Source organism: Nyctereutes procyonoides, unplaced genomic scaffold (genome assembly GCF_905146905.1).
Source record: "Nyctereutes procyonoides isolate TBG_1078 unplaced genomic scaffold, NYPRO_anot_genome, whole genome shotgun sequence".
In the NCBI taxonomy this organism is placed as follows: domain Eukaryota; kingdom Metazoa; phylum Chordata; class Mammalia; order Carnivora; family Canidae; genus Nyctereutes; species Nyctereutes procyonoides.
In genome coordinates, this window is record NW_026575020.1 from 24015842 (window position 1) to 24041724 (window position 25883).

A 25883-nucleotide genomic window follows, 5' to 3' on the forward strand; every position below is an offset into this window, starting at 1 on the left:
GGTTCTGACCCAGGCCTTCTGTACTCCAAACTGTGCCTTCTAACTTCCGTTCTAGGGCCTGAGCCATCTCCATCAGTTGGTTTAGCTTCTCTAGGCGTTCTCCTTAGATCTGCAGAGATCTGCCAGTGTGCCAGGCACCCAGTTCCACCTATACCTGCCTGTGAGACAGGAGCCAGATGTGCCCGTTGCAGAAGCTGGTGCCATGGAGACTGGCTGCAGGGGGCAGCTGGGACCGGGGTCTCCCAGCCAGACCCGGAGGCATAGCAGATACTGAGTTAGGTGATGTTTGAGTCATGAGGTTGTGAGTGATGCCTCAGAGCTGGTGGTAAATGAGGGGGCAGGCCCATTTGTATGGAAGGGTTAGGTAGGAGGGAGAGCCCAAGAGCCAGATATGGTTTGGGAACCAGGATGCTACATGGCCCAGGGGACTGGGGTCGAGACTGAGCAGAGAACTCTGTGGGAACGACGGGGTCAGGGTGAGAGAGCAAAAGCATCTCCAGCTGCCTGGGGACCGGGGGCCGCTCAGAAACAACATGTTTCAGGCCGAACTCTTGCTCTTCTCCTTCTATTCACATAGGCATGTTTTCTTCCCACCTCTGCCCATCTCAGAGAACAGTAGCATCATCTGCCCAGTTGCTCAGGCTACAGCCCTGAGTCTTCCCTTGCCCTCTCTCACATATGTGAACCCCGTGAGCTCTGCCCCCAGATCTGCAGACTTGTCTACCTCTCCCCATCCCCACCCTCTTCCTCTCCCTGGAGTGCTTTCTCCTTGGCTTCTCCTGGGGACATCACTATAGCATCAGGTCCATTGTCACCTCCTCTAAGCAGCCTTCTCTGATAACCTGATCACTCATACCCTTTATTTTCTACCAGTGCATCTTGGCTGATTTTTCTCGTTGACACCGACCACTTTCTGGAGTGTATCTAACTGTATGTCGTCTATCTGTTCTCTCCTGCTGGAATACATGCTCCACGACAACCCACTAGGTGTTGGGCTCAGTGTGACGATTGAGAGGGGAGGTAGGGTTGAATCTCATCCTTGTGGTGGATGTCCCAGGAGTCGAGGGTTTGGTTCTGAGTGAGTGGCACAGATTACTCTGACTTTTCATGCTCCACAAGAGAAGCCTCTTTAGAATCACAGCCCCATGATCTACCTTCCCAGCTCTAGGGCCTGAGCCGTCTACCCACAAGTCAGCTTCTGGGAGGAGCCCTGGGAAAGTTGGTACCTCAGGAAGGCCGGGACAAGCCATTGCCCTGGGGAGTCCTTGGGCCTCTTTGGCACCCCTCTTGTGACCATACCAACACGCTTCACTCGTTAAAGGGTTGTGCTTCCAGGAGCTGGGCCAACCCTTCACTGCGAGGCCTCTGTAGTCTGGGGCTGTACCATGACCCGTGTGCCTCTTACACTGTGAAGCACTTGGGAAGGTCAAGTACTTAGAACCACAGTGGTGTTCACTGGGGTGGAGGAGAGAAAATTTGGGCAATTTCCTCACTTTTCATCCTCAGCCGCTGTTATTCCTGAGTGAGAGCCAGACCCACAGAGACTGCTGGAGGTTTGCACACAGGTAGCTTGAAATAACCATCTGGGGAGTGCAAAGAAGGGAATGAAGGGAAGGCTGGAAGCAGTTTTCTGAATCAAGAGGCAATGGGAATCTGCTCAAGGCCTAAGAAGGGTGGCAGGGACAGAAGCTTCCTCACTGCCACCCCCACCCTGCCGCCCCCATCCCTGGTGCCAAAGGCCAGTCATGGGCATCCTTACCAGAAAGTTTGAGGAATGAGGCCTGAAAGGGTAGGGAGCATGAGAAGGGTGGGCCAGGCTACCTGAGAGGAGCTGGGGAGCAGACCAACAGTTTTCTGCATGGGTTTTAAGGTTCACAAGGAACCATTGGCTGGGTATCACAGTATGTCTTCCCTAAAGTCTCCAGACCCCTTTTCTCAAGATTATTCTGTTTCTTCCCTTCAAATCTCAGGTTGGTTCTTAGGCTCAGGCCAGAGCATGCTGAAGGTTGGAAAGGAGGGCAATTTCCATTAGTAACCCCAGCCCCTGCTGATTGGGGAGGGGGCAGCCTCCACTCAGCTCTGCTCCTGGAATCTCTCCTTATTACCTGTATGAGGGCATAGTGATGGGGGCCCGGAGTTAGAGCAGCTCCCTGGCGTAAGCCTCAAGATTGGTCCCAGGGTATGGGTCTGATTTTACACTCAGATGGTTGTTTGGACTCTGACACCTACTCTACCCTGTTTTTGGCCCTGATGGGTCTTGTGTGCTTGTAGCCGGAATTGGTTCTAAAACTTCCACCCATCAAAGATAGGTGCAAATCTTAGAAACCAAAGGTCCAAACAGCATAAAAACCCGTGCTTTTCCAAAATTGACGTCAGAGATAGAACCCTTTAGCTTCTGAATGGCATCTGAACATGGCTAATTTTCTTAAAAAATGTTTTATTTTGGAAGAGTTTTAGATTTATGGGAAAACTGCAGTGGTTCCTGTATATGGTCCTCACCCAGATTCCCCCATCATTAACATCATACATTACTGTTGTACATTTGTCAAAACAGAAAATGTTGGTATGTTACTGTTAACTAAATTCCAGACTCTTTTTGGATTTCACCAGTTTTTCCATTAGTGTCTTCTTTTCAGTTCTAGGAGCCAATCCAGGATGGCACATTGTTCTTATTTACATACAAATTTGTTTCTTTTTTTATTTTTATTTTTTATAGTTGCTAAAATGGGCTCATACAGTATTTTCTGTCTTAATCTCGTCTCTGTGTTATTCATACAAATGCATCTCATTCCTCTTTAAGAAGTAGGATTTCTGCAAGCCAGCTTAGCAGTGACTGTCTGAAGGGTACCCATCTGTGCACATAGAGGCACACACAGAAGGCTTCAGCCTGTACCTAGAAGAGTCCATGTGCACAGCTGCATAGCACCTGGCCTGTGGGAAGTCCTTGGCAAATATTTGCTGGGTGAAGGGGTGACCAAGGAATGAATGAAAGTCCTCATGGGATGGAGGCTGCTGAGCAGCACCACTCCTGCCACGTGAGGCTGGATCTCAGGACCCTGGGATCATAACCTGAGCCACCCAGATGCCCTAAGATAGTTTATTTTTTTATTTTTATTTTTAAAAATATTTTATTTATTTATTCATGAGAGACACACAGAGAGAGGCAGAGACACAGGCAGAGGGAGAAGCAGGCTCCCTGGGGGGAGCCCAATGTGAAACTCTATCCTGGGACTCCGGGATCACGCCCTGAGCCAAAGGCAGATGCTCAACCGCCGAGCCACCAAGGAGTCCCAGATGGAGAGTTTAAAACATGGTCTTTTTTTTTTTTAAGATTTATTTATTTATTTATTCGAGAGAGAGAGAGAGAGAGAGAGAGAGAGAGAGAGAGAGAGCGAGCGAGCCAGAGACACAGGCAGAGGGAGAAACAGGCTCCACGCAGGGAGCCCGATGTGAAACTCAATCCTGAGCCTCCAGGATCACACCCTGGGCTGAAGGTGGCACTAAACCGCTGAGCCACCCTGGCTGCCCCAAGACATGGTCTTATCTGTGTATCTTTTTTTTTATTTGGTTGTTTTTTTGGAGAACAGATCTGAACCATGAAGTCTGGCAATTTCCTTTGCCTGAGCTGTCACTGCTGACATGCCATTCCCTGAGGAATGTCACTGCCATTCCCTGAGGCCTCTGGGCATGGCCTTCCAGTGCTGGGAGTTGTCCTTTGGGCCTCTCATTTCTCTGCTTATCTTGACCCTTCTGGGAAATAGTGCCCTTCTGCTTGATGAAGAGAGGGGATGCATGTGGAAGTGGCCACAGGGTGGTAGTGACACTTCCTGGTTTCTGGTGTGGATGAAGGGACTCTGCTCTCTTTCTTCCCTTCCGAGTCCAATCTCAGCCCTCTGCAGCTCCAGAGCCTGCTGTGGGTGCTTTGGACTTAAATGACCTTTAATTCTAGCTTCTTTGGAGACAGACAGCCTGGGAGACATCTTCGTATGTTTACTCAACCATCAGATCTTTGTCTAGAGCGACCCTATCCAATAAATAGAACTTTCGGTGACGATAGCAGCATTCTGTACTGCCCTACCCAGCATGGTAGCCATCAACCACATATGGCCATGGAGCACCTGAAACAGGATTAGTGTGACTGATAAACCAAAATTTGAATTTTGTTTTATGAATTTTTTTTAAAGATTTTATTCATTCATGAGAGAGAGAGAGAGAGAGAGAGAGAGAGAGGCAGAGACACAGGCAGAGGGAGAAGCAGGTTCCATGCAGGGAGCCCAACACGGGACTTGATCCCGGGTCTCCAGGATCCGGTCCTGGGCTGGAGGTGGCACTAAACCGCTGAGCCACCCGGGCTGCTCTGTTTTATGAATTTTAACGCAGAGACACATGGCCCTGGCTGTATTGGACAGGGCAGGTCTGGAGCCTGCCCTGGCGGGACTTTGTGCTCACAACTGAGATGCTAGAGACACTCCCCCCTGCCCCAGGAGCTCATAGGCTGTGGTGAGACTTGCTGAGAGCCGACACCAAATGCCCTGACAAGGCAGCCTGGGATTCATGGGAGCAAGCAGGCAAACCTACCCTGGGAGTCGGAGAAGGACCAGCACCAGGGAGAGCTTCCCTCAGAGCTGGGAGCTAGGCTGGCAGGAAGGACAAGAGGGCGGAAACTGTACCAGCAGAGACCCTGAGGTCTGAGAGAGCTGCTTGGGACTCAAAGGAAGTGCTGGCAAAGGGCTTGGCCTGGGAGGAGACCAGTGAGCAAAGGGTCAGTTTATGGAAATCTTCGCATGGAGGGATTTATCTGGAGATCAATGCCGTGCATGTGTACTGGAGGGGGAGAGAGAACATTAGAATTGTTTTAGGGAAACTAAAACCCCTGCTGGTGAGACGCTGGGTTCATCATGAGGACAGTGAAAGGTGAGAAGGTGCTGGTGTGGGAACGCGGGGTGCCGCGTGGAGGAGGGGCCCTCAGACCTAGCACTGAGCTTGAGCCTGGGTTCAGAGGAAGGGTGCCTTTCCCCTCCCTCTCCAGACACGTAGAGTCACACACTGTGACTCTCTCCTCCACCCTCACCGCTTGAAGCTTCCACAGGTTAAAAATCACAGCTTCATCTTGTGGCTGCAGCTGGGGGGAAATGATTTCAGAGCCTGCTGGCATGGAGCCATTTTTTTTCCTTTGGGCAATTTCCCTGTTGGAAGTCATTAGAGGAAGTGGCGAGCACTGACTGGGATCAGTCCCAGCTGTGAGAGTGAGAGGTGGGCACTGCAGAGGCCGAGATTCCAGGGCCCAAGCAACAGGCCACAGGCTCCCCTGAGTGAGCTCTTGCTGGTGGTGTTTTGTCAACTGAAGATGCAGGCGAGTCCGGTAAGGGGGTTTTGTTAAGGCCCTGGGCAAGTTTCTCTTTACAGCCTTTCCTCTACTCCCCTCGAATTCTCATGTTGAAAATCAGGCCTTCTCTTGGGGATGGGGAAGAAAGCTACCTGAAGTCTGCCACCATCTTGGTTTCCCACTGGCTGGGAGTGGCCGTAGCTCTGTATGGGCCCTGGTGAGCGGGCTGGATGAAGCAGGAGGCTGTGAAAAAGTAAACTGCAAAAGCGAGCCGGTATTTGGCTCCTGGGTTCAGCTTTAAGGCACATGAATCCTGCTACCCTTCTGCCCAGCTTCTCCTCCTGCCCATCTTCCCGTCACCCCCACCCACTCCCCAGAGCCAGAGGCTCCACGGTTCAGCAGCCTTGCTCTTGGCAGCTGGGAGCCACCTCCAAATGCAGCTCACACTCTCCCGAGGCTGCGTGGAGGGATCGGCACCAGCGTGTTGGCTCCAGCAGCCCAGGGCTGCTTTGCTACTGACAATTTGAGGTGTCAGTACCAGCCCAGCGGGATGGGGCGATGGAGGCCTGGACGGGGGGCCAGTGTGCCCATGTCACCCAACCAGTCAGGAGAAGGGCTGGAAGTGGGGTGGTATGGAAGGAAGGCGGCGTTTTTGTGTTTATATTGTCCTCTTTAATCCTTATACCCAGGGTAGAGGGAGGCGGGGACACCTTGGTTCCCATTTTATCGCTGAGCAAACTGAGGTTTAGAGAAGTTGAGTGACAGGTCAGTGTCACACAGTGAGCCTGTTAGCTGGGTCAGGATTCAAAGTCAGGTCTCTGTGATTGCAAAGCCAGAGTTCCTTCCTTGACTTGGTTTCTTATTTACAAGAGCCCAGCCTGGGGTTACCTCCTGCAACTGTATGATTGAACTGATCTCTTTCTCTCTCCCTTCCTCCCTTCCTCTGTCCTTTGTCCTTTTCTTCCTTTCCTCCTCCGTCTTTCCTTAATATACATTCATTCTACATACATTGATCACTTATCCGGATTAAGTAGGGTGGGGGGGCAGCCCCGGTGGCGCAGCAGTTTAGCGCCGCCTGCAGCCCAGGGCATGATCCTGGAGACCCTGGATCGAGACCCACATTGGGCTCCCTGCATGGAGCCTGCTTCTCCCTCTGCCTGTGTCTCTGCCTCTCTCTCTCTGTCTCTATGAATAAATAAATAAAATCTTAAAAAAAATTATGGTGGGGGATAACTGATGAACAAAATACAGTCTTCTTGGGGGGGCTTGCAGGGTGGTGGGATGTACAGATCTACAGATAACAGCTGAGGAAGCAGATGGGGCCTTAGGAGAGGAAGGGCTGAGATGGGGCACCATACAGAGCCGAGGGCCTTCCTGTGTTGTCTCCTGCCCTCCCAGTCAGGCTCTCATTCAGTGTAGTTAGTTCCTGTTGTATGCCAGGTCCTGTTCCAGGTGGCACGCATGGGTTCCTGTCCTAATTGAACTTGCATACCTCCCTCTCTCCAATTAATGAAGTGATTTTTTTCTAATTCTGAGCCAAAAGGCCCTCTTTGAAGCTTTGAGTGTGAGGTTGCCCCTGGTTTCTAGAAATCAGAAAAAATCAGAGCATGATGGTCCTGGTTGCCCCTTCTCCTGGTTGGCATTTATGAATGGTGAGTCCATCTCCTCAATTCTTTGGATTTCTGGGCTGTTGCTGTGTCCAGTGAAAACTGGCCAGACTGGAAGAGCCATGCAGGCAGGAATCGGGCTATTTTGTTCGAGACTCTGTCCCTGCTGCCTGGCACATTGAAGTGTCCTCGTTGAATGAACGAATTAAGATCAGATCACCCAGAGCTCTGGTCCCTTGGGCTGAGGGGTCTCAGGAACTTTCTCATCTAGGCTCGTGAAGGTTGGATTACAGGGGCCGCTGCAGGGAGGTATTTGGGGGCTGCTGAGGTCGGGATTCCTGAGCTGCCTCTGCTCTGTTTGGTGAGGGGCTGGACTTGGGTCAACTGTGTGCCTGTAGTCCTGCTGCGGGATGACTCTGGCTTAGGGTGTGCTGGAGCCACCTCTGGGGCCATCCAGCTCCTGGGCTGCCAGTTTGTGTTCTTTCATCCTCCGGGACTGGCCTCAAAGGCAAGATTGCTCCAGGACACACCTCACCAGCCAGATATCATTGGGGAATTCTTGTGTCCACACCACAGTGTTTTAATTATTGCAGATAAAGCCTCTTCTCTTATTACCCTTCTTTCACAAGACAGTCAACATAGACGTTTTGGTGACTTGGTTCTCATCCATATGCTTTGGGGCAAGTAGCAAGATTGGAAATAACTCAGAACCTGGTTTTGGGAGGCAGGCAGAAATTGGATTTTGCCACTTGCTAATGGACAAGTCCCTTCCCTCTCAGCCTGCTTATTCTGTTGTACGTTCTCTAGGTAGAAACTGAGGAGTCACTTCTCATTCCTTTTGCATCCTTAACCTCCACATTTGATTGACTAGCAAAGCCTCCTGGCTCTATTTCCAAATAAATCCCAAATCCATCTATGTCTCTTTTTCAGTACTGCCCTTTCCCCAGGCCTAGCTACTGCACGGACTTGTGCAGTAGCACCTATCATCACTCTATCTATTCTTGCCCTCTCCTTCATTTCATTTTTCAGCCAAATATGATTTTTCTGATACCCCAGATCTGATCATTTCACTTTTCTGAGTACAGTCCTTCATTTAATGTCTTGCACTCAGCATAAGATCTAAGCCCCTTCACCATTATCTGCAAGGCCCTGAAGTATTTGGCATCTGCCTCCTTCTTCCACACCATCTCCTACCCCTCCGCACTTCGCCTTGTGCCAGAATACGTCAGGTTTCCTGTCATAGCCCAGGGCCTTTGTATGTTCTGTTTCCTCTGCCTGGAAATTTCTATACTCACATGGCTAGGATCTTTAGAAGTCTGTTCTTCAGAGAGGCCACCCTGTCTAAAATGAGATGCCCCCCGTATCTCAACATGCTCTTTACTTTTTAACATTTATTCACAAATTTCAAGTACATATTTTATTTTATTTTTTAAATTATGTTTCCCTAATAGATGTAAGCTTGCTAGAAACTAGAAAAAGATTACATATTTTGTTTGCTGTCATATTCCTAGCGTGGAATAAAGTGTCTAGCACACAGTCAGTATTCAGTAGCTGTCTATTGATGAGATGGTTGAAAGGGAGGGATAAATAGATGGAGGCATTAATGGTACCAGAGCACATAGTAAGTACATACTAAGTACAAGCGATTATATTCTCCTACTAATTGGAATTTTGCTGTAGCAAGTTCCAATACTGACAGGTATAAACTAAAGACTTGTCAGCTAAAGTAATACAAGTCTGGGGAAGTCTGGACACAGAAGTTCAGATGATGCAGTTAGCGTATACTACTCAGCCAGGCCCACTCCACATGGCAGGCCCCAGGCACCAGCTGCTAAGCCTCACTTTCTTCATGCATAACCGGTAGTGCTTGCCTAGGGAGAACTTCTTCCCAAGAGTGGTAGCTGAAAAATCCCAGGGAAGGCTCTGAATGGCCTGCCTTTGGTCATATGTTATACCAGAACCAATCACAGGGCTAGGAAGATGAGAAACTCCAGTTAGCCCACACTGGCTCATGGTTCAGCCCTTTAATAGCATGGTGGAGAGTGTGGGGTCTGAAGGCTCAGTGCCACCTGCACTCGGGGAAATGGGTTCCTGGAGGAAAGACAGTTCGGGCGGCAGAAGAGGTGTGCATAAACACTGTCATCCCCAGATGGTAAGAGCAGTGGTCTCCACCCTCAGCAGGGCCTCTCCATGGGGATGGGTCACCTGGCTTTCCCCCGTGGGTCTCAGGGGTGACCACTGTGTCCCATTTCCATCACTGAGCAGAGCTCCTGTGTCTGTGTGGGAGACAAAGGGCCTCAGGCTCGAGATACTGCATAAGGCCTGACCCTGGTGGGGCCAGCAGAGATCACATTTCTAGAATATAATTAGTGAACCCATCCCCTCATTTTTGTTTTTGATGACATTTCTCTTTTTCTTCACTGTGAAAGCACTAAGTATTTATTTCAGATTAGAAAATATAGAGAAGCAAAGTTAAGTAACCTGAAATCCTTCACAGAGGTAATCATTGCTTCTTGGCTTTTTGCTTTTCTTTTTTTAATATCTAGTAATTTACCTAGATGTTCATTTTCAAAATGTGAAAAGCATAGAAAGTAAAATAATAATTCTACATTTATTGATGATTTATCCCTTAATCTTACTACTCTCAGGAAATAGTATAAACATTTTGGTGCATTTCCTTCCAGTCAGCCTTCATTGTTGACTTTTCTTTCTCTTTCTTCTTTTTTAAATGAAGTTTATTAAGGAATTTATGCTATAATTCTTTTTTTAATTTAGTTTTTATTTATTTATTCATGAGAGACACACACAGGGAGAGAGGCAGAGACATAGACAGAGGGAGAAGCAGGCTTCATGCCGGAAGCCCAATATGGGACTCGATCCCCGAACCCCGAGATCACTCCCTGAGCCACAAGCAGACGATCAACTGCTGAGCCACCCAGGCATCCCTCTTTTTTTTTTTTTAAATATTGTTTTATTTTTAAGTAATCCCTATATCCATCTTGGGGCTCAAACCCACAGCCTTGAGATATAGAGTCACATACTCCACTGACCGAGCCAACCAGGCACCCCTGTGCTATAATTCTATAGTGAGTGTTCCCAATGTGCCTGGGGCTGAGCTATGAGCTGTACATGGAATGTCTCTCATTCAGTCCTCCCCAAAGCCTTATAAGGTGATGTCTTAGTCTGCTATAACAAAATACTATAGACTGGGAGCTTATGAGCAACAGAAATGTATTTCTCACAGTTCTGGAGGCTGGGAAATCCAAGATCAGGGTGCCAGCAGATTCAGCATCTGGTGAGAACCCACTTCCTGGTTCATAGGCAGCTGTCTTTCTGCTATGTCTTCGCATAGTAGGAGGGGCCAGGCAGCTCTCTGGGGTCTCTTTTCTAGGGGCACTGATCCTATCGTGAGGCTTCCACCCTTAATAATCCCCTCACCTCCCAAAAACCCTACTCTAATATCAACACCCTGGGGATTAGGTTTTGAGGTGGGGGCACAAATATTTAGTCTATAGCAGGAGGCAATGCTTTAATGCTCAATATGCAATTGAGCTAGAGAAACTGAAGGTGTCATTTATCTGAGGTCCCCTAGATGGTACGTGATGAGGCCAGGATCCCTATCCAGGGTATCTGGCTCCATAGCAGGCATCACAGGATACACCCAAACCCAAATTTTCAGTTCTCTAAGAACCATGTGATACATTCCCTCTGTGACACCTGAACATTTTTCCTTTTTCACAGTTTTATTTCAAAATAGCATTTCATAAATCTAGTTACAAATATTCATTGCAGGCAAATTTGAAAAAAAAAAATCAGCTCCAAAAAGAAAACAATGAGGTAGTTACAGCATGCTACTCTCCATCTCAGGGCCTTGAATTCAAGCCTACTTTAAAAACAAACAAAACAACAAACAAAATTCTCCCACAACTCCAACAGCCACTGGCAGTCCCCCTTAACTTTTATTACATTTTTTTTTCATGTGTATATGGTAAAGTTCTAAGAGCTTCGACAGCCGCACCTCATTTGTAATGGTTGTCTTATGTACCGTCTAGGGCATCGCCGTAGTTCACAGAACTCTTCCTGTGGTTGTCCAAACCACCCAGTCCCAAATGTGTGAGAGCTCCAGGAAAGTTGGGGATAGTTGGAGTTCATGTGGGGGTGGGGGTTCCCCAGATGATTCACTGGGAGGAGGGAGACGATGGTGTTCCTTATTGACTCAGGTCAAACTTTCTGGAGGTGAGCAGTGAGGCAGAGAACACCTCTCTGTCTGTGGCCTGGTATCCCAGGTATCTTGGGTGTCTGGGTCCTTAGGCCCCTGCAATGAGGCCCGCCAGAGCCGGAGTGTCTTAAAACTAGCACCTGCTCCAGGAGGTATGTGCTGACTCCCCAGCTCCCAGGCACAAACTATTTTTGGCTACAGTGACTGTTCACTACAGTCATGAAAACAGAAACTGCTCTCCCTGCCTTGTCCTTTTCTGAGACACTGCTCCCGGGGCTGGGGCTGCTGGGGACCCTGGGCTTGGGACCCCCACCATGCATTGCCTATGGAGCTGGGTGATGGCCAAGGCCGCACGGGGTTCGGGGACCCCACCACCCGTGGTCCTGCAAGAAACACAAAGCCTGGACCAGCCCAGTCTGGAGGGTTACAAGGTAGGTCCTGGGGTCCAGGATCAGGTGGCCCTTCTGTGAGTCCCCAGAACGGGAACATTTGGCTGGGCTCTGAGTTCTTGCATTGCTAACTGTCTATAGAATGTATCTGAAAAGATCTAGATTGTGATTTCCATTTCATTGTTTCATTCCCTGGCTTTCTTGTGGTAAAGTGGCTGGGGAACTGTTAGGATCTTACCGAAATGGATCTTCCCCATCCTTTTAGTGAATGACTGACTTTTGGCTTGTTCAGGCTTTTGTTTTGGGCAGGATATATACTTGTTTTGAGCCTGATCCTTCTGTAGGGAGCTTAAGAAATTGAACTTGTACAGGCTGCCCAGCCCTGCCTGTTGGTGCTTCTGGTCACCCAGGCGAGGCCACGGGGTGTAGAGGCTGTGAGTGCTAGCTTTGGAGTTACATGGATCAGAGTCCAATCCGGGCTCCGGTGCTCTGTGGCTGTGTCTTAAGTGAGTAACTTAACCTCTCTGAGCCTCAGTTTCCTTAGCTACCAAGCAGCTGTGCCCAGGCCACTTCACGAGCAGTGACAGTACCAGTAGTGGTTATTTTTATGACTAGATTGTTTGTGGAAAGAGGAAGCATGCAGAGAAGCTGAGTAAGAATCAATGCGCCTCAGCCCTAGGCAGGTCTTAGGCCGCATGGCAGGACTTAGGTGTTTGGGTGGGATTTGTTGCTTCTTATCAATAAAAAGAAAAATGGGCACTGTCATCAGTGGGCACGGGTAGGGGTGGACAAGAACATGGAGTTGAGATTTTCTGCCCACTTGTCTTTTAAGCCACCAAGACATAAGGGACTTGCTGGTCTCTGGGTAAGGCCATAAGCCTAGAAGTCCTTTGCTTTTGGATTCCGTAGGACTCTGGGCCCACTAGGCAAGCACCTGGCTTGGCATTCCAGGAAGTGCCTTGGAGGTGATTCTCTGGGCAGATCTCAAGGTAGTTCTTACCCTTGGCTCGCTTCTTAGAGCAGCTCAGAGAATCTGGCAGGAGTGAAACCTTTACATCTGTGTGAGGAAAGCCCATGATGAAAACCAGTGAGCTCTCCCAGGGACCCGGGATCAACAGTGCTGGACAGTGATAGGGAAATCTGGGCCCTGGTCAGGGTGACCCAGGCATGTCCCCTCCTCTCTGTGATCCTTGGTTTTCTTCATAAAATGAGTCTTGGACTAAATTGTTTCTCAGGTCCCTTTTAAACTCTGCCCTTTGACCTTGGCAGAGGAAGGATTTATCTTCTTCTCAACCTCATGAATATCCATTAGCATTTTTCATGACCTCAGACCTTGGTGGCACCAGCAATGGCTTGGCTTGAGTCTTGGCCATCCGCTTGGGCTTCTATACTTTGAGGCCATTGTTGCTGTGGGGCAGGAGTTGTTTACAGGGTTTCTGGAAAACTACAGAGATCTCCTAAAAGATCTTGGTCTCCTGGTTGGATGCCTGTGGGGTAGTGTGGAAACAATGCAGCCCCTGTTTTCAGGTGGAACGTCCTGGTTCTCAGGTCTCCGCCCTGGGCTCACTTTCTGTGGCCCAGTGTCTCCCCCACCCAGACAGATAAACAACCCCAAAGGACAGACTATATAACCGCATGTTAGCACGTGCCACTCTGGTAGAGGGGTCTGTGATTTGGCTCTTGGCCCCAGGATGGGGCCCACCAGGTTCCGAGGCTGGGGCCAGGCATGTGTCAGGACCCTAAGCAAAGCTGCTGTGGCCTGAGGGACTGTTCTCCAGTCTGGGTGCACTCTGGTGTGGTGGGCCTCACTGGTTAGACTCAGCTGCGCCGCCCCCTGCCCCCAATCTGATAGGTATGGAGGGAGGTGCAAGTAGCAGACCAGTTGACCTGGTGGGAATCCTCTTTTTAATAGTATGTTTGGATGGAAGCACTGGCCAGCAGTAAAGATGGCCCTAGGCATGGCCACACCCAGGAGCCCCTATTGGTTTCCATCCTTGCCTTTGCCCTCAGAAGAGCTGGGGTTTCCCATGAGGAGATCCATTTCAAACCAGACCCCACTCCCTGCACCCTGTGCGTGGGATTAACAGGCATCCCAGTTTGGGGCTCTTGCTCCCCAAGCAGTTACAGTTCCCCCCTCTCAGAGGTGTCCCTGTGGGTCCCTCGTACACCCACCCTCACTCTGGAGCCTCTCGTCACCCAGTTGCTGGCCTGGCTTGCATCCCCATTGCCACCATGCTTGTCCTGCTGTCAGCTGCTGTGTCAACCAGGGTTGCCAGGACGGGCTTGCGGCTCTGGGGCAGCTCTCCCTCCCTCCTCCTGCCCTACTTGTCCAGGAAGGGACTTTCCCATTTGGTAGTCACCCAAGGGTTAGTGTAGCTCTCTGGCTGCTGGCAAACCCTCTCCCTGTCCCACTCTGACCCCAATCTTATCTTTGAATGTTCTATTCTTTATTTGTTTTAGAGTATTTTACTGTGGAGTCTAGGGGACAGTAGCCGCCGCCCCCCGTCCAGCAAAGATCCTGGGTGTAGACAAGATCCTCCACCCCTGTAGAAGCCTACATGTCTCCTGTGTCCATTTGGGAAGTAGCGTGTATTTGAGGGGTGAGCACACAACCCCGAAGCTGGTGTGTGTGTGTGTGTGTAGGTGTGTTTCTCTTAAAGCTGGGTGTGTGTGGCTGTTTGCAAACAGCAGCCAGGAGGAGCAGTTTTGGCAATGTGTGTTGATGCTACAGAGGAAGGTGACAAAATGCAGGTACCCTAGATGGCAGGTGTGTGTGGGCCTCCGTTGAAGCCTCTCCTCTGTGTCCCCTTCTGCAGATTGTGTGCTGGTGCTGCTGGGTGGGGAAGAAGGCCTGTCAGCACAGAGGGAGGTGGAAAAGAAGGAGCAGTGAGGTGCAGGCCACGAGGAGATGGAACCCAGCATAGTTGATGTGTGTTTGTTGAGTAGCTGGGTGACCCCCTAGATCAGGGGTTGCCAAACTGTGCCTTCTGGGCCAAATCCAGAGCACCACTGTTTCTTGTACAGCCTTGTAAACTAAGAATGGTTTTCACATTTTGAGCCAACAGAAAAAAGACTATTCCGTGACACATGAAAATTATATGACAGTCATGTTTGTGTCTATACTTAAAGTTTTTTTTTTAATTTTTATTTATTTATTTATTCATGAGAGACAGAGAGAGAGAGGCAGAGACACAGGCAGAGGGAGAAGCAGGCTCCATGCAGGAAGCCCGATGCAGGACTTGATCCCGGGACTCCAGGACCACGCCCTAGGCGGAACGCAGGCAGTAAACTGCTGAGCCACCCAGGGATCCCCCTATACTTGAAGTTTTATTGGAATGTGGTCTCACCCATTTATTGACATACTGTCCATGGCTGTTTGGGCACCTCTTATGGCAGGTTTGAGTAGTTCTTCCACAGACCATATACGTACAAAGCTGAAGATTATTCGCTCTCTGTTCAGGAAAAGCCTGCCAGTCCCTGCCCTAGGTACCTCAGGGCTCATGGAGACAAAGGGCAGGCTTTCTAGGAAGGCGGGGCCAGCTCCTGGGGTGATGGTGGTGGCTGTGGTGACAGCACATGCCACCAGAAGCTGGAGATCTTGTCTGAGGTGGAGTCAGGAAGCACTGGTTTCCTCCAGAAGGCACAAAGAAAACAGAGAGCCTTGAAAGGGAATGTGGGGAGAAGCCCCTTGGGTGGGGGGTGGCGCCTTCAGGTGCTTTTAACCCCTACAGCCAGAGCTCGACCCAGCTTGGCATAATGGATAGGGCATGGTGTGGAGCCAGGAAAACCAGACGTGACCTTGTGATGCCAAGTAAACTCTACCTGGGCAGAAGAACTCACTTAATAAAGCAAAGAAGTGGGCACCAGCTCAGGCAGGGCCAGCTGGCTGGGAATAGGAAGAGGTAGCCTCAGCCTTACCAATCTGGCTGTGTGGTCTTGAGCAAGTTATCTACCCTCTCTGAACCTTACCGTGCATCTCAAGATGTTATCAGAATCATAAACACTTCTATAGTTCGTCCCACAGAGCACCTAGCACTGAGGAGATGCATAATAAATGCTCATTGCTTGCTCTTTCTTGACCTCCTCCTCCTCAGTTCCTCCTTTGACCTGCATTTCTCGACCCCCACACCTCACCCCACTGCTGCTTCATCTTTCTGAGGCTTTTAAGCCCAGACATACCAATGCATAGGCCAGAGACAGCCACTCCCTAAAGATTCCAGCCTGCCTCCCCACTCTTTGAGCCCCCATCCTGTCTTATGGGAGGGAGGAGGGCAGGTACAGACCTTTCCTAGGACTTCTGTGAGCTTGGGCTAGGCTGGGGTTGAGTTGAAGAAGTGTGGGCCTCATGAGAAGACAGGCAGTGGTCAGCCCCAGGGCGCAGCCCTGCCCTGCCCTAGCCAGACCTGTCTTCTTTCTCAGACTCTCTGCCCTGGGCTACTTTAGCTGGATGTAAGCCCCTGCAGCCTGCCTTCTCTCATGGTCCCCACCCTGAGAAATTCTGATTTGATTGATCTGAGGTAGAGCTTGGGCATCAGGATCCTTTTTAAAAGCCCCCCAGCCAGGGTTAAGAACCACTGATCTAAATCAGCCAAACACACTCATTTTACAAATGTGAAACCAGACCTCAGGAGAGGGGTTGGGACTGGCCCAAGGTCATGGGGTTTCCAGTGACCAGGCCTGGCCCTTCCTTCACTATGTTGTCCGACTGGGAGGTGGTGGAGAGAAGCCCTCCAGAATGTGGCTGACTTCTGGGAAGGGGGTATTTCTCATTTCCTAGTGCTGAGATAAGAAGAGGCTGGGCCCAGGACTGGTCCACAGACCAAGCCAGTATACCCTATGGACAAAGCTGTCTTTTGGATCTCCATGGAAGCCCCAGAAAGCTGCCCAATCCAGGCTCTCATTGCCTCAGCTCCACCTGTGCCTTCCAGAATTTCCAACTATTGTCACCCAAGTCTTGCTGCCCCTCTTCCTCAGGCCCAGCTGTGGGCAGAGGGCAGAGAGGAACACCTGGCAGGTGTTCCCTTGCCAAACGGGCATGTGGACTCCCCACCTGGGTTGCCAGAGAAACTCCCTTGCTCTTCCCCTCTCTTTCTTTCCCTAGCTGCTCCCCTGGCCTCAGAGGGGTGTGCAGGGGTCTGCATCACCATCCACCGGGCTCTGGGGTTGTGACCAGTCCCAGGGAAGCATCAGTGAAGGATCCTGGCCTTTTACTTATCTGGCAGCCAGGGAAGTGGGGGTGGGGGATGCCCCTGCACCCACATACCAGACATCTGAGTTCTGCAAATGGACCTGGAGAGCTAGCAGCACTGACAGGGCACTTACTGACTTTATTGACCCATCCTGTGCTCTCGGACCAGAAGACTAAATAAACCACAAAGTGTGGGTTTGCTTCCTGGGCTTTCTTTAACCCAGGCCTTCACCGGAATTCAGCCTGGAGCTGCCCTGGTTTCTAGCACGTGGCCCACAAACAGGCGCTGAAGCCCCAGGCATTTCCACTCCTGACTGACTAGGGTGAGTGTGGACAACTCTTGGTGTCAGCCGGTACAGGTTTCTAAGTATAGACCCCATGCAGCCCCGTGGCTGCTGGTAAGTCCCAGGATACCATACCGTCTGACAGCATCCTGGCCTCTAACACCAGGTGCTGCCTGAGAGAACAAAACCGGTATTTGAACAGCATAGGCCAGGGGTGACCTCAGCACTCAACCAACCCTACTGTTTAATATCAAGAAGAGTAACTTCCCATCACCGGGAGAACATATGCGGTGACCTGAAGGATGGGGGGTGGGGGTGGGCAGGAGCTCTTGCTCTGTCCCAGGTCCTTGCTGCCCCATTCTGTGCTGGTGCTAATGGAAGTCTTGTGAGAGCCGGGGCTTGACATCCCCCGCCGTACCGTGTCCTAGGTTCACGTTTTGTTTTTAGACAGCAGCTGGGATGGAATGGGCAGGAATTCTCCTCAAAGCAGTATGGACTATCAGTCTCCCTGCCCTGAGCTCCAGGATCTGGGTCCTTGTCTTTGAGACAGAGCAGCTTCACCTGCAGGGTAGTCGGTGGGCATGTGGGGTCACCTGCAGCAGTTGGTGAAACTCATTCCCTAGTGTGCTTTCAGTTTAGGGATGATCCAGGGAAGTTGTTGCACATGGCTTAAAAGAACTTCCTAACTCAGACTTGGCTGGGCCCTCCTGTGTGGGTGGGCAGGTCACGTCAATATGTGAGGTTTGGGGGTGTTGAGTTGCTTGGGGCCATGGCTTGAGATAGCAGGGCCACTCCCCAGGCCTGACTGATATCTAGCTGAAGGTGCAGCTCAGAGCTGGAGGTATGCCTTTTCTTTGTATACCAGTTCCCCTGACTCCAGCATGATTGCTTTATGCACTTTCCCACCTCGACTGAATTAATTTTAGGTCTGAAATCACTTGTAGGTGTTGAAAGGCTGGGGTACTTTGTTTTTCGGGTGGGGTTCTAGGGCCAGCATGGACACCTCACTGAGAAGGCATGGCCACCCCATGCTATGTTCCCCAGGGCATTTGCTTCTGGGCTGCCTCCCCTCCTCATGTGCCTACAGAAATAAAGCTTTAGAAGTTGCTAATCAGACAGTAGTTGGGAAGGTGTTACATTCTTCACATAGGGTCTCCTTGCTGGGGACTCCCTATAACTCTCAGATGTGACTGTTGGTCTGCACAGTTTTGTATTAGTTGCTACCCTATAAAAATCAGCTATTTTACTTATTTTAAGATTTTATCTATTTATTGAGAAAGAATATAAGCAAGGGGAGGGACAGAAGAAGAAGACCCCCTCCAGCAGGAACCCTGAGATCATGACCTCAGGTAAAGTCAGACGCCTGACTCAGCTACCTAGCCACCCCCAAATAAGCTAAAGTAAAGATCCAGATTTTTTTCAATTTTTTCATTTTAATTTTCTTTCTTTCTTTCTTTCTTTCTTTCTTTCTTTCTTTCTTTCTTTCTTTCTTTCTTTCTTTCTTTCTTTCTTCTTTTTTTTTTTTTTTTTTTTTTTTTTATGGGGAGAGAGAAGCAGGGAGGGAAAGGAGGGAGAGACTCTTAACCAGGCTCCATGCTCAGCACAGGGCCCGGCATGGGGCTCAGTCTTACAACCCTGAGATCAAGACCTGAGCTGAAATCAAGAGCCGGGTGCCCAATCAACTGAGCCACCCCAATGCCCCCAGATTTCTCTATGTGAGATCTGGCAACCCTTCATTGCCTCACCTCAGAACCCCAACACTGAGTGCAGGCAAAGGGTGGGTTTCTGATTAGCATCATCCTTGCTGCTGTGGCTTTCTCGCTGTCCAGTAAAGAAGAAAAGTGTCTTTACTACTTCTATCTCTAATAAAAGGTAGATCAAGTGGGCTACATCCCCTACTGGTCTCATTTCCCACGGCCTGGCCCTGAGGCTTATGTATTTGAGACCCTCACTCTCCCGAGTAACTTGCTGACTGGTGGATAGCTTTTTTGACCACAGCTTTTAGGTAGAGTGGGGTGGTCCCTCTCTCCAGTTCAGTGATCCAACCCTGTAGGAGAGGAGGGGTTAGGGAATGGAAGGGGCAGTCAGAAATGATGATGTGTTGTGCTAGCGCTCTCATTTCACGGATGGATGTACACAGTTCACACTCCGGAAAGCAGGCTTGTCCCGGGAGAGGTGGGGGCGGCTCCGATTTAAGTGGGACCCTGGATTGGCTCTTTTGTCCCAGTACACCCACCCGCCCCCGTTATGTCTTGCCAACCTCTGGTTTGAATTGGTGCATAAAAAGGGCAGAGGAAGAGAGGGAAGGTGGCCCCTGCTGCCTTTTTCTGTGTGCTGGGCTGATGCATGAAGCTTCATGGCAGTGGGAGAAACTTCCCAGCTAATTTGAAACGTTAAGGGAAATACCTTTTTTCTTCATTGTTTTTTTAAAAGGAAATGGATTTAAACATATTCTTTTCCTTTTCTAGGAGGTTGCTTCACTTGATGAAGAACAAAGACTTTCCATTACACAGGAAATTTTTTTTTTTTTCAGAAAGCAGGTAGAAATTAATTCACTTAATTTACTTTGGAAAAATTAATCTATTAATTGCTTCCCAAGGCTTTGGCATGTTGAGGAATGTCAGTGGGAAATAGTTGAAGGAGCCCTGCAATCCACACATGGGTTTCAGGTCTGGCCCATAGTTCAGTAGCTTGCCCTGCCTGAGGACTCCAAGGCCTGGGAAGGCGCGCCTCACTGCCTGCTCTTGCTGAATCGTGCTGAACAGAGAGAGCATACAAAGCACTGGGCACATCGTACTGGGCAGATGGTTTGTCGTAATAAACGTACTTATTATGTTTGAGAACTGGAAACTTGGTGTGGGTGGGGAGGAAAAGAATAGAAAGACAGAAAGGAAGGCAGAAAATCCCTATTTGCATTATAATTAGATTGGGGCTTGGGTTTCTAGGCTGGTTTCAGAATCTCTTTTCTGGGGAACTGCTGAGTCATCACAGCCTGGGGGGTGGTGGTGTGGAAATGCTCCTTTGGTGAGAAGAGGGGACACTCCAGGGAAAGGTGGCGGGGTCATTTTGTGCAGTTGTGTAAAGGTCAGCATCACTTCCATTCGTTCTTGACAGTATTGCCAAATTGGTTTCCATAGTAGAAGGAGGGGAAAAGATGTCAAAGCTGCAGTTTGATGAAGAATGTCATGGTAGCCAATAAAGGAAGTTTCATGGATGAACAAAAGCTGCTGCCTGGAGACATTTATCTGACCAGCCTCCCGTCTGTACTGTTCTTATCAGCAGTTTCCTGTGACACTCTAGTTTGATCACATGGAAGGATTTCTGACAACCAAGGGTTTGTCCAGCCAATGATGAGCTAGCTTCTTGGTACTTTTTCATGCCTATTTTTCCAAATTTCGAGGTGAATCATTCTAAACAGCTCTGAGATTCTTGTCCACAACCCTGGAGATCGAAGAATATACAGACAAGACACAAAGGTGCAGGGGGTGGGGTGGGGTGGGATCTGGCCTGACCCCAGGCCTCAGCTGTGGCCTCCCACCACCAGGATCGCAAATCCCCCCAGCCCGTTGCTCTAAGGACTAAAGCCAGTATCTCCATCAGGTTCTGTTTTGACACCTGAGTCTAAGATCTATACCAGCATGAATTGACAAAACCTTTTCTAAAATAAAATTGCACAGCTTGCTGAAATCAATGAAAATCAGCTTAGCTTCTGAAGAACTACAAGCTTTATATGAATCATTTAATGTGGGATACCTGGCCTTCCCTGATAGAAAAAATCTGGGAAATACTGAAAGGCACCAAAGAAGAGGAAAAAAAACCCAATCCCCAATCTCATCCTCCCCACCCCTCATCAGGTAGCTCTTTGAGTTTTCTCTGTGCTAGGCCATATCATATTGCTTTGCAGTGACTTTTTTTTTTTAATTTTTATTTTTTTTTAAATTTATGATAGTCACACAGGGAGAGAGAAAGAGGCAGAGACACAGGCAGAGGGAGAAGCAGGCTCCATGCACCGGGAGCCCGATGTGGGATTCGATCCGGGGTCTCCAGGATCGCGTCCTGGGCCAAAGGCAGGCGCTAAACCACTGCGCCACCCAGGGATCCCTGCAATGACTTGTTTTTATGTCAATCACCTGCAAGCCTCTTGAGGCCAGAGACCTGTCCCTTCTCTCTGTATCTACCCCGGACTTGGTATCACATATGGCTCAAAGCAATCAGCCAAGGTGGGGTGGGGGGGGGTTCCTTTTTCCTTTATTATTATTTTTTAAGATTTTATTTATTTATTTATTTATTTATTTATTTATTTATTTATTTATTTATTTATTTATTCATTCATTCATTCATAAGAGAGACACAGAGTCAGAGGCATAGGCAGAGAGGGAGCAAGCTCCTTGTGGGGAGCCTGACGCGGGACTTGATCCCAGAACTCCGGGATCACAACTGGAGCCAAAGGCCTAACCACTGAGCCACCCAGGTGCCCCTCCTTCCTTGATGAGAAGAAGGAACACAAGCTTCGAAGTCAGGCCCTGATTCAAATATTCACTCTCTCTATTAGTTTTCTGTTGCTGTATCACAACCACAAACAGAGCAACTTGAAACATCCCCCATTTATTGGCTCACGGTTCTGTAGGAGGAGAACTGGATAGAGGAGCTCAGGTGGGCTCAGCTAGCTTTTCCCTGCGTAGGATCTCACTGGGCCCAAGAATATTAGGTGTCAGCAAGCCTGGCCTCTTACCTGGAAGCTTTGGGAAGAAGCAATGTCTAGGTGCGTTCAGGTTGTTGGCAGAAGCCAGTTCCTTTTGGGTAGGTCTGAGGCTCCCTTTACCTTGCTGGTCAGCCAGGGACCACTCTCTCTGCTAGAAGCCACCTGCGTCCCTTCTCACCTGTCCCCTCCATTCCTCCAGAGGCCACATGGAGCCCTTGTGACACGAGTCTCTCTCTTCCTCTCTGCTACCTTGAACCCTTGAAAGGTTTTTGAGAATTAAATACAGCAAGGTATAAGGGCCTATACGGGGCTCGGTGAGGGTTCGTTCTTTTTAATCCTTCTCTTGTTGAGCCAATTTTATTTGGAATCTATCTTGTCTAATTCAGGTGTAACAAAGTGGTAAAGGGCCATCTTTATCTGAAGTTCTTGTCATTCTAAAAAGTTGTCATGATTCATCATTTTTCTGTGCAGAGGCATGAAAAGAAACAAGTGGGCAATGTGCCCTCATTGTAACTTCACTGTTTTTCCTTTCTTTTCCTTCCCCCACCCCGACCCTGAAGCTTTGGTATCTTGGCCTCAGCTGCTGTCTCTGGTAGCTCTGGGGGTGGGGGTGAGAGCTGGCGGCCTGTGTCCTCTGACAAGTGGCAGCTTCTGGTCGGAGGCTGGCCTGCCGGCACCTGGCCCCTGCCAGTCAGCGGGGGAGCCCAGCCCTGGCCACGGAGAGGATGAGGAGGGCGCCAGGGCCGGCCTGACTACTCACTGCTATCTGCCTGTCCCTTCTGTGCTTCCTCAGGAGATCCTCAGCGAGCTCACACTGGATGCCCTGCTGGACATGAACGAGGTCAAGGTGAAGGAGACGCTTCGGCGCTACGGGGCCAACACCGAGGAGTGTAGCCGCCTGCAGTATGCACTTGCCTGCCTGCGGAAAGTGACAGGTCTGGGTAGGTAGGACCAGCGTCCCCGGTGCTGAGGGCAACCCCATCAGCTTCCTGTCCCTCCACTTGGGCTGGGACATCAGCCTTCTCCAGGCCTGTCCTGGTTCTTTGGGGCCCCTGATGGGGGTGGGGCAGGTGTAGCCCAGGGCTTGTGGGACAGCTTGGAAAGGCCAGAGAGTGTGTGGATTGGCCTGACTTGGGATATAGGGTTTGCATCCTGACTGGTCGAGCTAGGAAAGCTTTTGCCATGGTCAGAGGCCCTATACCGGGCCACTAGGTGGGCCCTGTGGGATTTCCCCTCTTTGGAGCACATCTGTTGGGCTCTGAACCCTCCTGGGGCTCCCTGCATTCCAGCCCCATCCCCAACCTGGTTCACCCCCAGCCTATTCCCTACCTTTTCCTGTCCCCACTGGATGCTGGGCTATCTGCTCAGAAGGCAGTAGCATGATGAGAGAAATTGTATGGTGTTTCAGCTGTGAGCATGGACATGGCCGCCCCAGGCAAAGTGTGTAATCCTGGCATTAGAATGAGTTCCTCGGGAATTATTTGCAGGCTTTCTAAATCTTGTCTTAAACAGCTTCAACTGCTGTGATTTAATATTCCCACTACCATGCCGATAAGGCTTTAAAATGAGCCTAATGAATAGAATTAGTCCTGTTTTTTTTTTTTTTTTTTTAAGATTTTATTTATTCATGAGAGACCGAGAGAGAGGCAGAGACATAGGCAGAGGGAGGAGAAGCAGGCTCCATGCAGGGAGCCCCATGCGGGACTTGATCCTGCATCCCGGGATCACACCCTGCACTGAAGGCAGATGTTCAACCACTGAGCCACCCAGGCGTAGCAGTCCTGTTTTTAATTATCTGAGCCACCTATCTTATTTCTGACTGCCTGTGGCTTCAGGAAGCTATCGAGGTTTATGCTCTGCTTGATTTTTTTCCCCCCAGAGGGGAGTGGGCTTTATTTCTTCCTGGGCCCTACTGTCCCCCAAGTCCTCTGAACACAGTGTGGAGCGCTTCACTCAGGTCAGAAGACCTCGACAGGCCAGGCCTTCCAGCAGGTACCAAAGAAACACGAGACAGATGTAGTCCTCCTTCTCATCCCCACATTTTACAGAGAAGGCTGGAGACTGAGCCCAGAGAGAGGATAGGGCTTTGCCGAGGACACACAACAGTGGGTGGCAGAGCTGGAATTCCGGCCTCAGTCTTTGTTGATGGCTAGGCTGTGTCTACACTGTGGAAATTTAGAAGTACTTGCCACCCAAGCTGGGATTGGGGGTAACTTGTCAGCCCTCCCTCCTTATATCTGGAATTGTAAGGAATGTGGAAAAGCCAGCTGTCAAGTGGTGGTGACCTATTTGTGTTAGGAAGGTGACTGCCCATCCTGGGTGCCAAGCTAGGGAGATCACCAGCTCATTAAGCACTAATTTATTAAACCAGGCACTTGCCATGTGTGTGGCAACACCTTTTTAAGTGGTGGTGTTGAGCGCCTGTTGTAGCTAGAGCATCGGAGGCATTGGGTGAATTATCTGGGGTCCCACATTCGGCACTTGGCAGAGCTGGGTTTCTTCCTCAAAGGGTGATTTTCTGCTATGCCCCAGAGGAGGCCTCTGGGGAGGAGGGGATCTTTTCCACATCCTTCTCATCTGGTCTCAGCTTGTACCCTATGCTTGGGTACCAGCTTGGGTACCCCTATGTCCCCAAGAGGGTCCTGGCCACACCCAACCCAAATGGGTCTGCTGAGCGGTGACCATGCTACAGGGGCATCTGCTGGGAACTGAGTGGGTACCCCCATCACCGTGCCTCTCAGATCATGCCATCAGAGAGTCTGTTGCAACTAACAGGGCTTGGTGAGAGCAATTTATTTGCAGTAAAGATGGACGGTGGAATCCATCTGCCTGGGCCTAGCACCCTTAGAATCCATGGGACCTTGGTTACCTAACTCCTCTGTGCTTCAGTTTCCTCACCTGTACAATGAAGGTAATAACATTTTCTCATAGTGTTGTTGTGAGGATGAAATGGGTGAAGGTCCAGTGCTTAGGCGAGAGCCTGGCATATATTAGTGCTCTTTTCAGTATTGGGCTTACAGGGTCATGGAAAATGTTGAATACATTGACATTGTGGCCGCTGGTCTTAAGAAAGGTAAGGGATAGTTCTCTGTGCCTGTGGCTAGTGAACAGGAGAGACTATTTCTGCCCACACTTCCTGTCCCTCATCCGTAGCACACATCACTAACTGCTCCCAGGCTCTTCCTACTGATTGACTCCAGGTCATCTTCAAGAGCCACTGCTGGTTAACTGGTGTTGGAATGCATGTCAAGACCCATCTGCCACCTCTGTGCTGGTTCAGAGTGATGCTGATCAAATGGGCAACTGGAAGAGTTTGCGATTTGTTTACTTGGGTGGCAGACTTGCCCATGGGTTGTGGAACTCACTCTTTGCTCCCCTCAGTAAGAGACAGGCCAGTGCATCTAGTAGATTAGTTTCTGAGTTACAGTGGTGGCTGCAGTTCTACAAGAGCGAATGCAAGGCACGCACAGGTTGAGTAACTCCCTCTGTAGAACTGGCTCCTGAAAAGAAAGTCCTGATGCCAGGGAGTAGGAGGGAGGGTGTGTACAAAGAGCCCCCTCTTTGTACAAGAGTCGGGAAGGACAGTTTCTCCCCACCATCCCTGATAAATGGCTGTATGGGCTGGGCTTGAGCACCTCTGACCCTAGGGAGCTCTGCAGCTCTCCAGGCTGTGTCGTATTTGTAGGCTGTTCAGCACGGACAGCCCTGTGGGAGGAGGCCCAGTGCTGTGGTTGGGACTGAGGGCTCTGTTCCCGGCCCACTTCTCGCTTAGCCGCCAGACCTCTGCAGTGTCCATGGCCTCCCTGATGTGCTGGGAAGACTGAGCAAGATGGGGAACAAAGTAGATGACTCCGATGTGGAAGTTCATTTGGTCTTGAATCAAAAGCTACCTTCTCATACCTTCCACTCATTGATAAAACCGGGAGGGAGGTGTCTTCCTTCCCTGCAGTGGGGTCTCTATAGACAGGCTCATTTCTCCCTGCCCCCAGCCCTTCGGTATCTCCCCAAGCCTTCTAAGCTCCAACCTGAAGTCCTTAGGGAGGCCTTCAGGACCCCTCCTGAGCTGGCCCCAGAGGGGCTGACCAGCCCACTTCATCTCTTGCATCTCTTGGGCTCGTCCTGACCTTGACCTCTCAAGGCACAGGGAACTCTTCATAGTCACCAGATG

At 50.0% G+C, this 25883-nt stretch overlaps 1 protein-coding gene across 3 annotated transcripts in view; it reads left to right on the forward strand.

Moving 5' to 3' along the window:
- Positions 1–25883, forward strand: part of KSR1 (kinase suppressor of ras 1) — a 154325-nt gene that overhangs the window by 87262 nt on the left and 41180 nt on the right. For all 3 annotated transcript variants that reach the window (XM_055322096.1, XM_055322104.1, XM_055322110.1), the window contains exon 3: positions 22509–22656. In XM_055322096.1, the coding sequence (XP_055178071.1) occupies positions 22509–22656 (148 nt within the window). The remainder of the gene's footprint in view (positions 1–22508; positions 22657–25883) is intronic.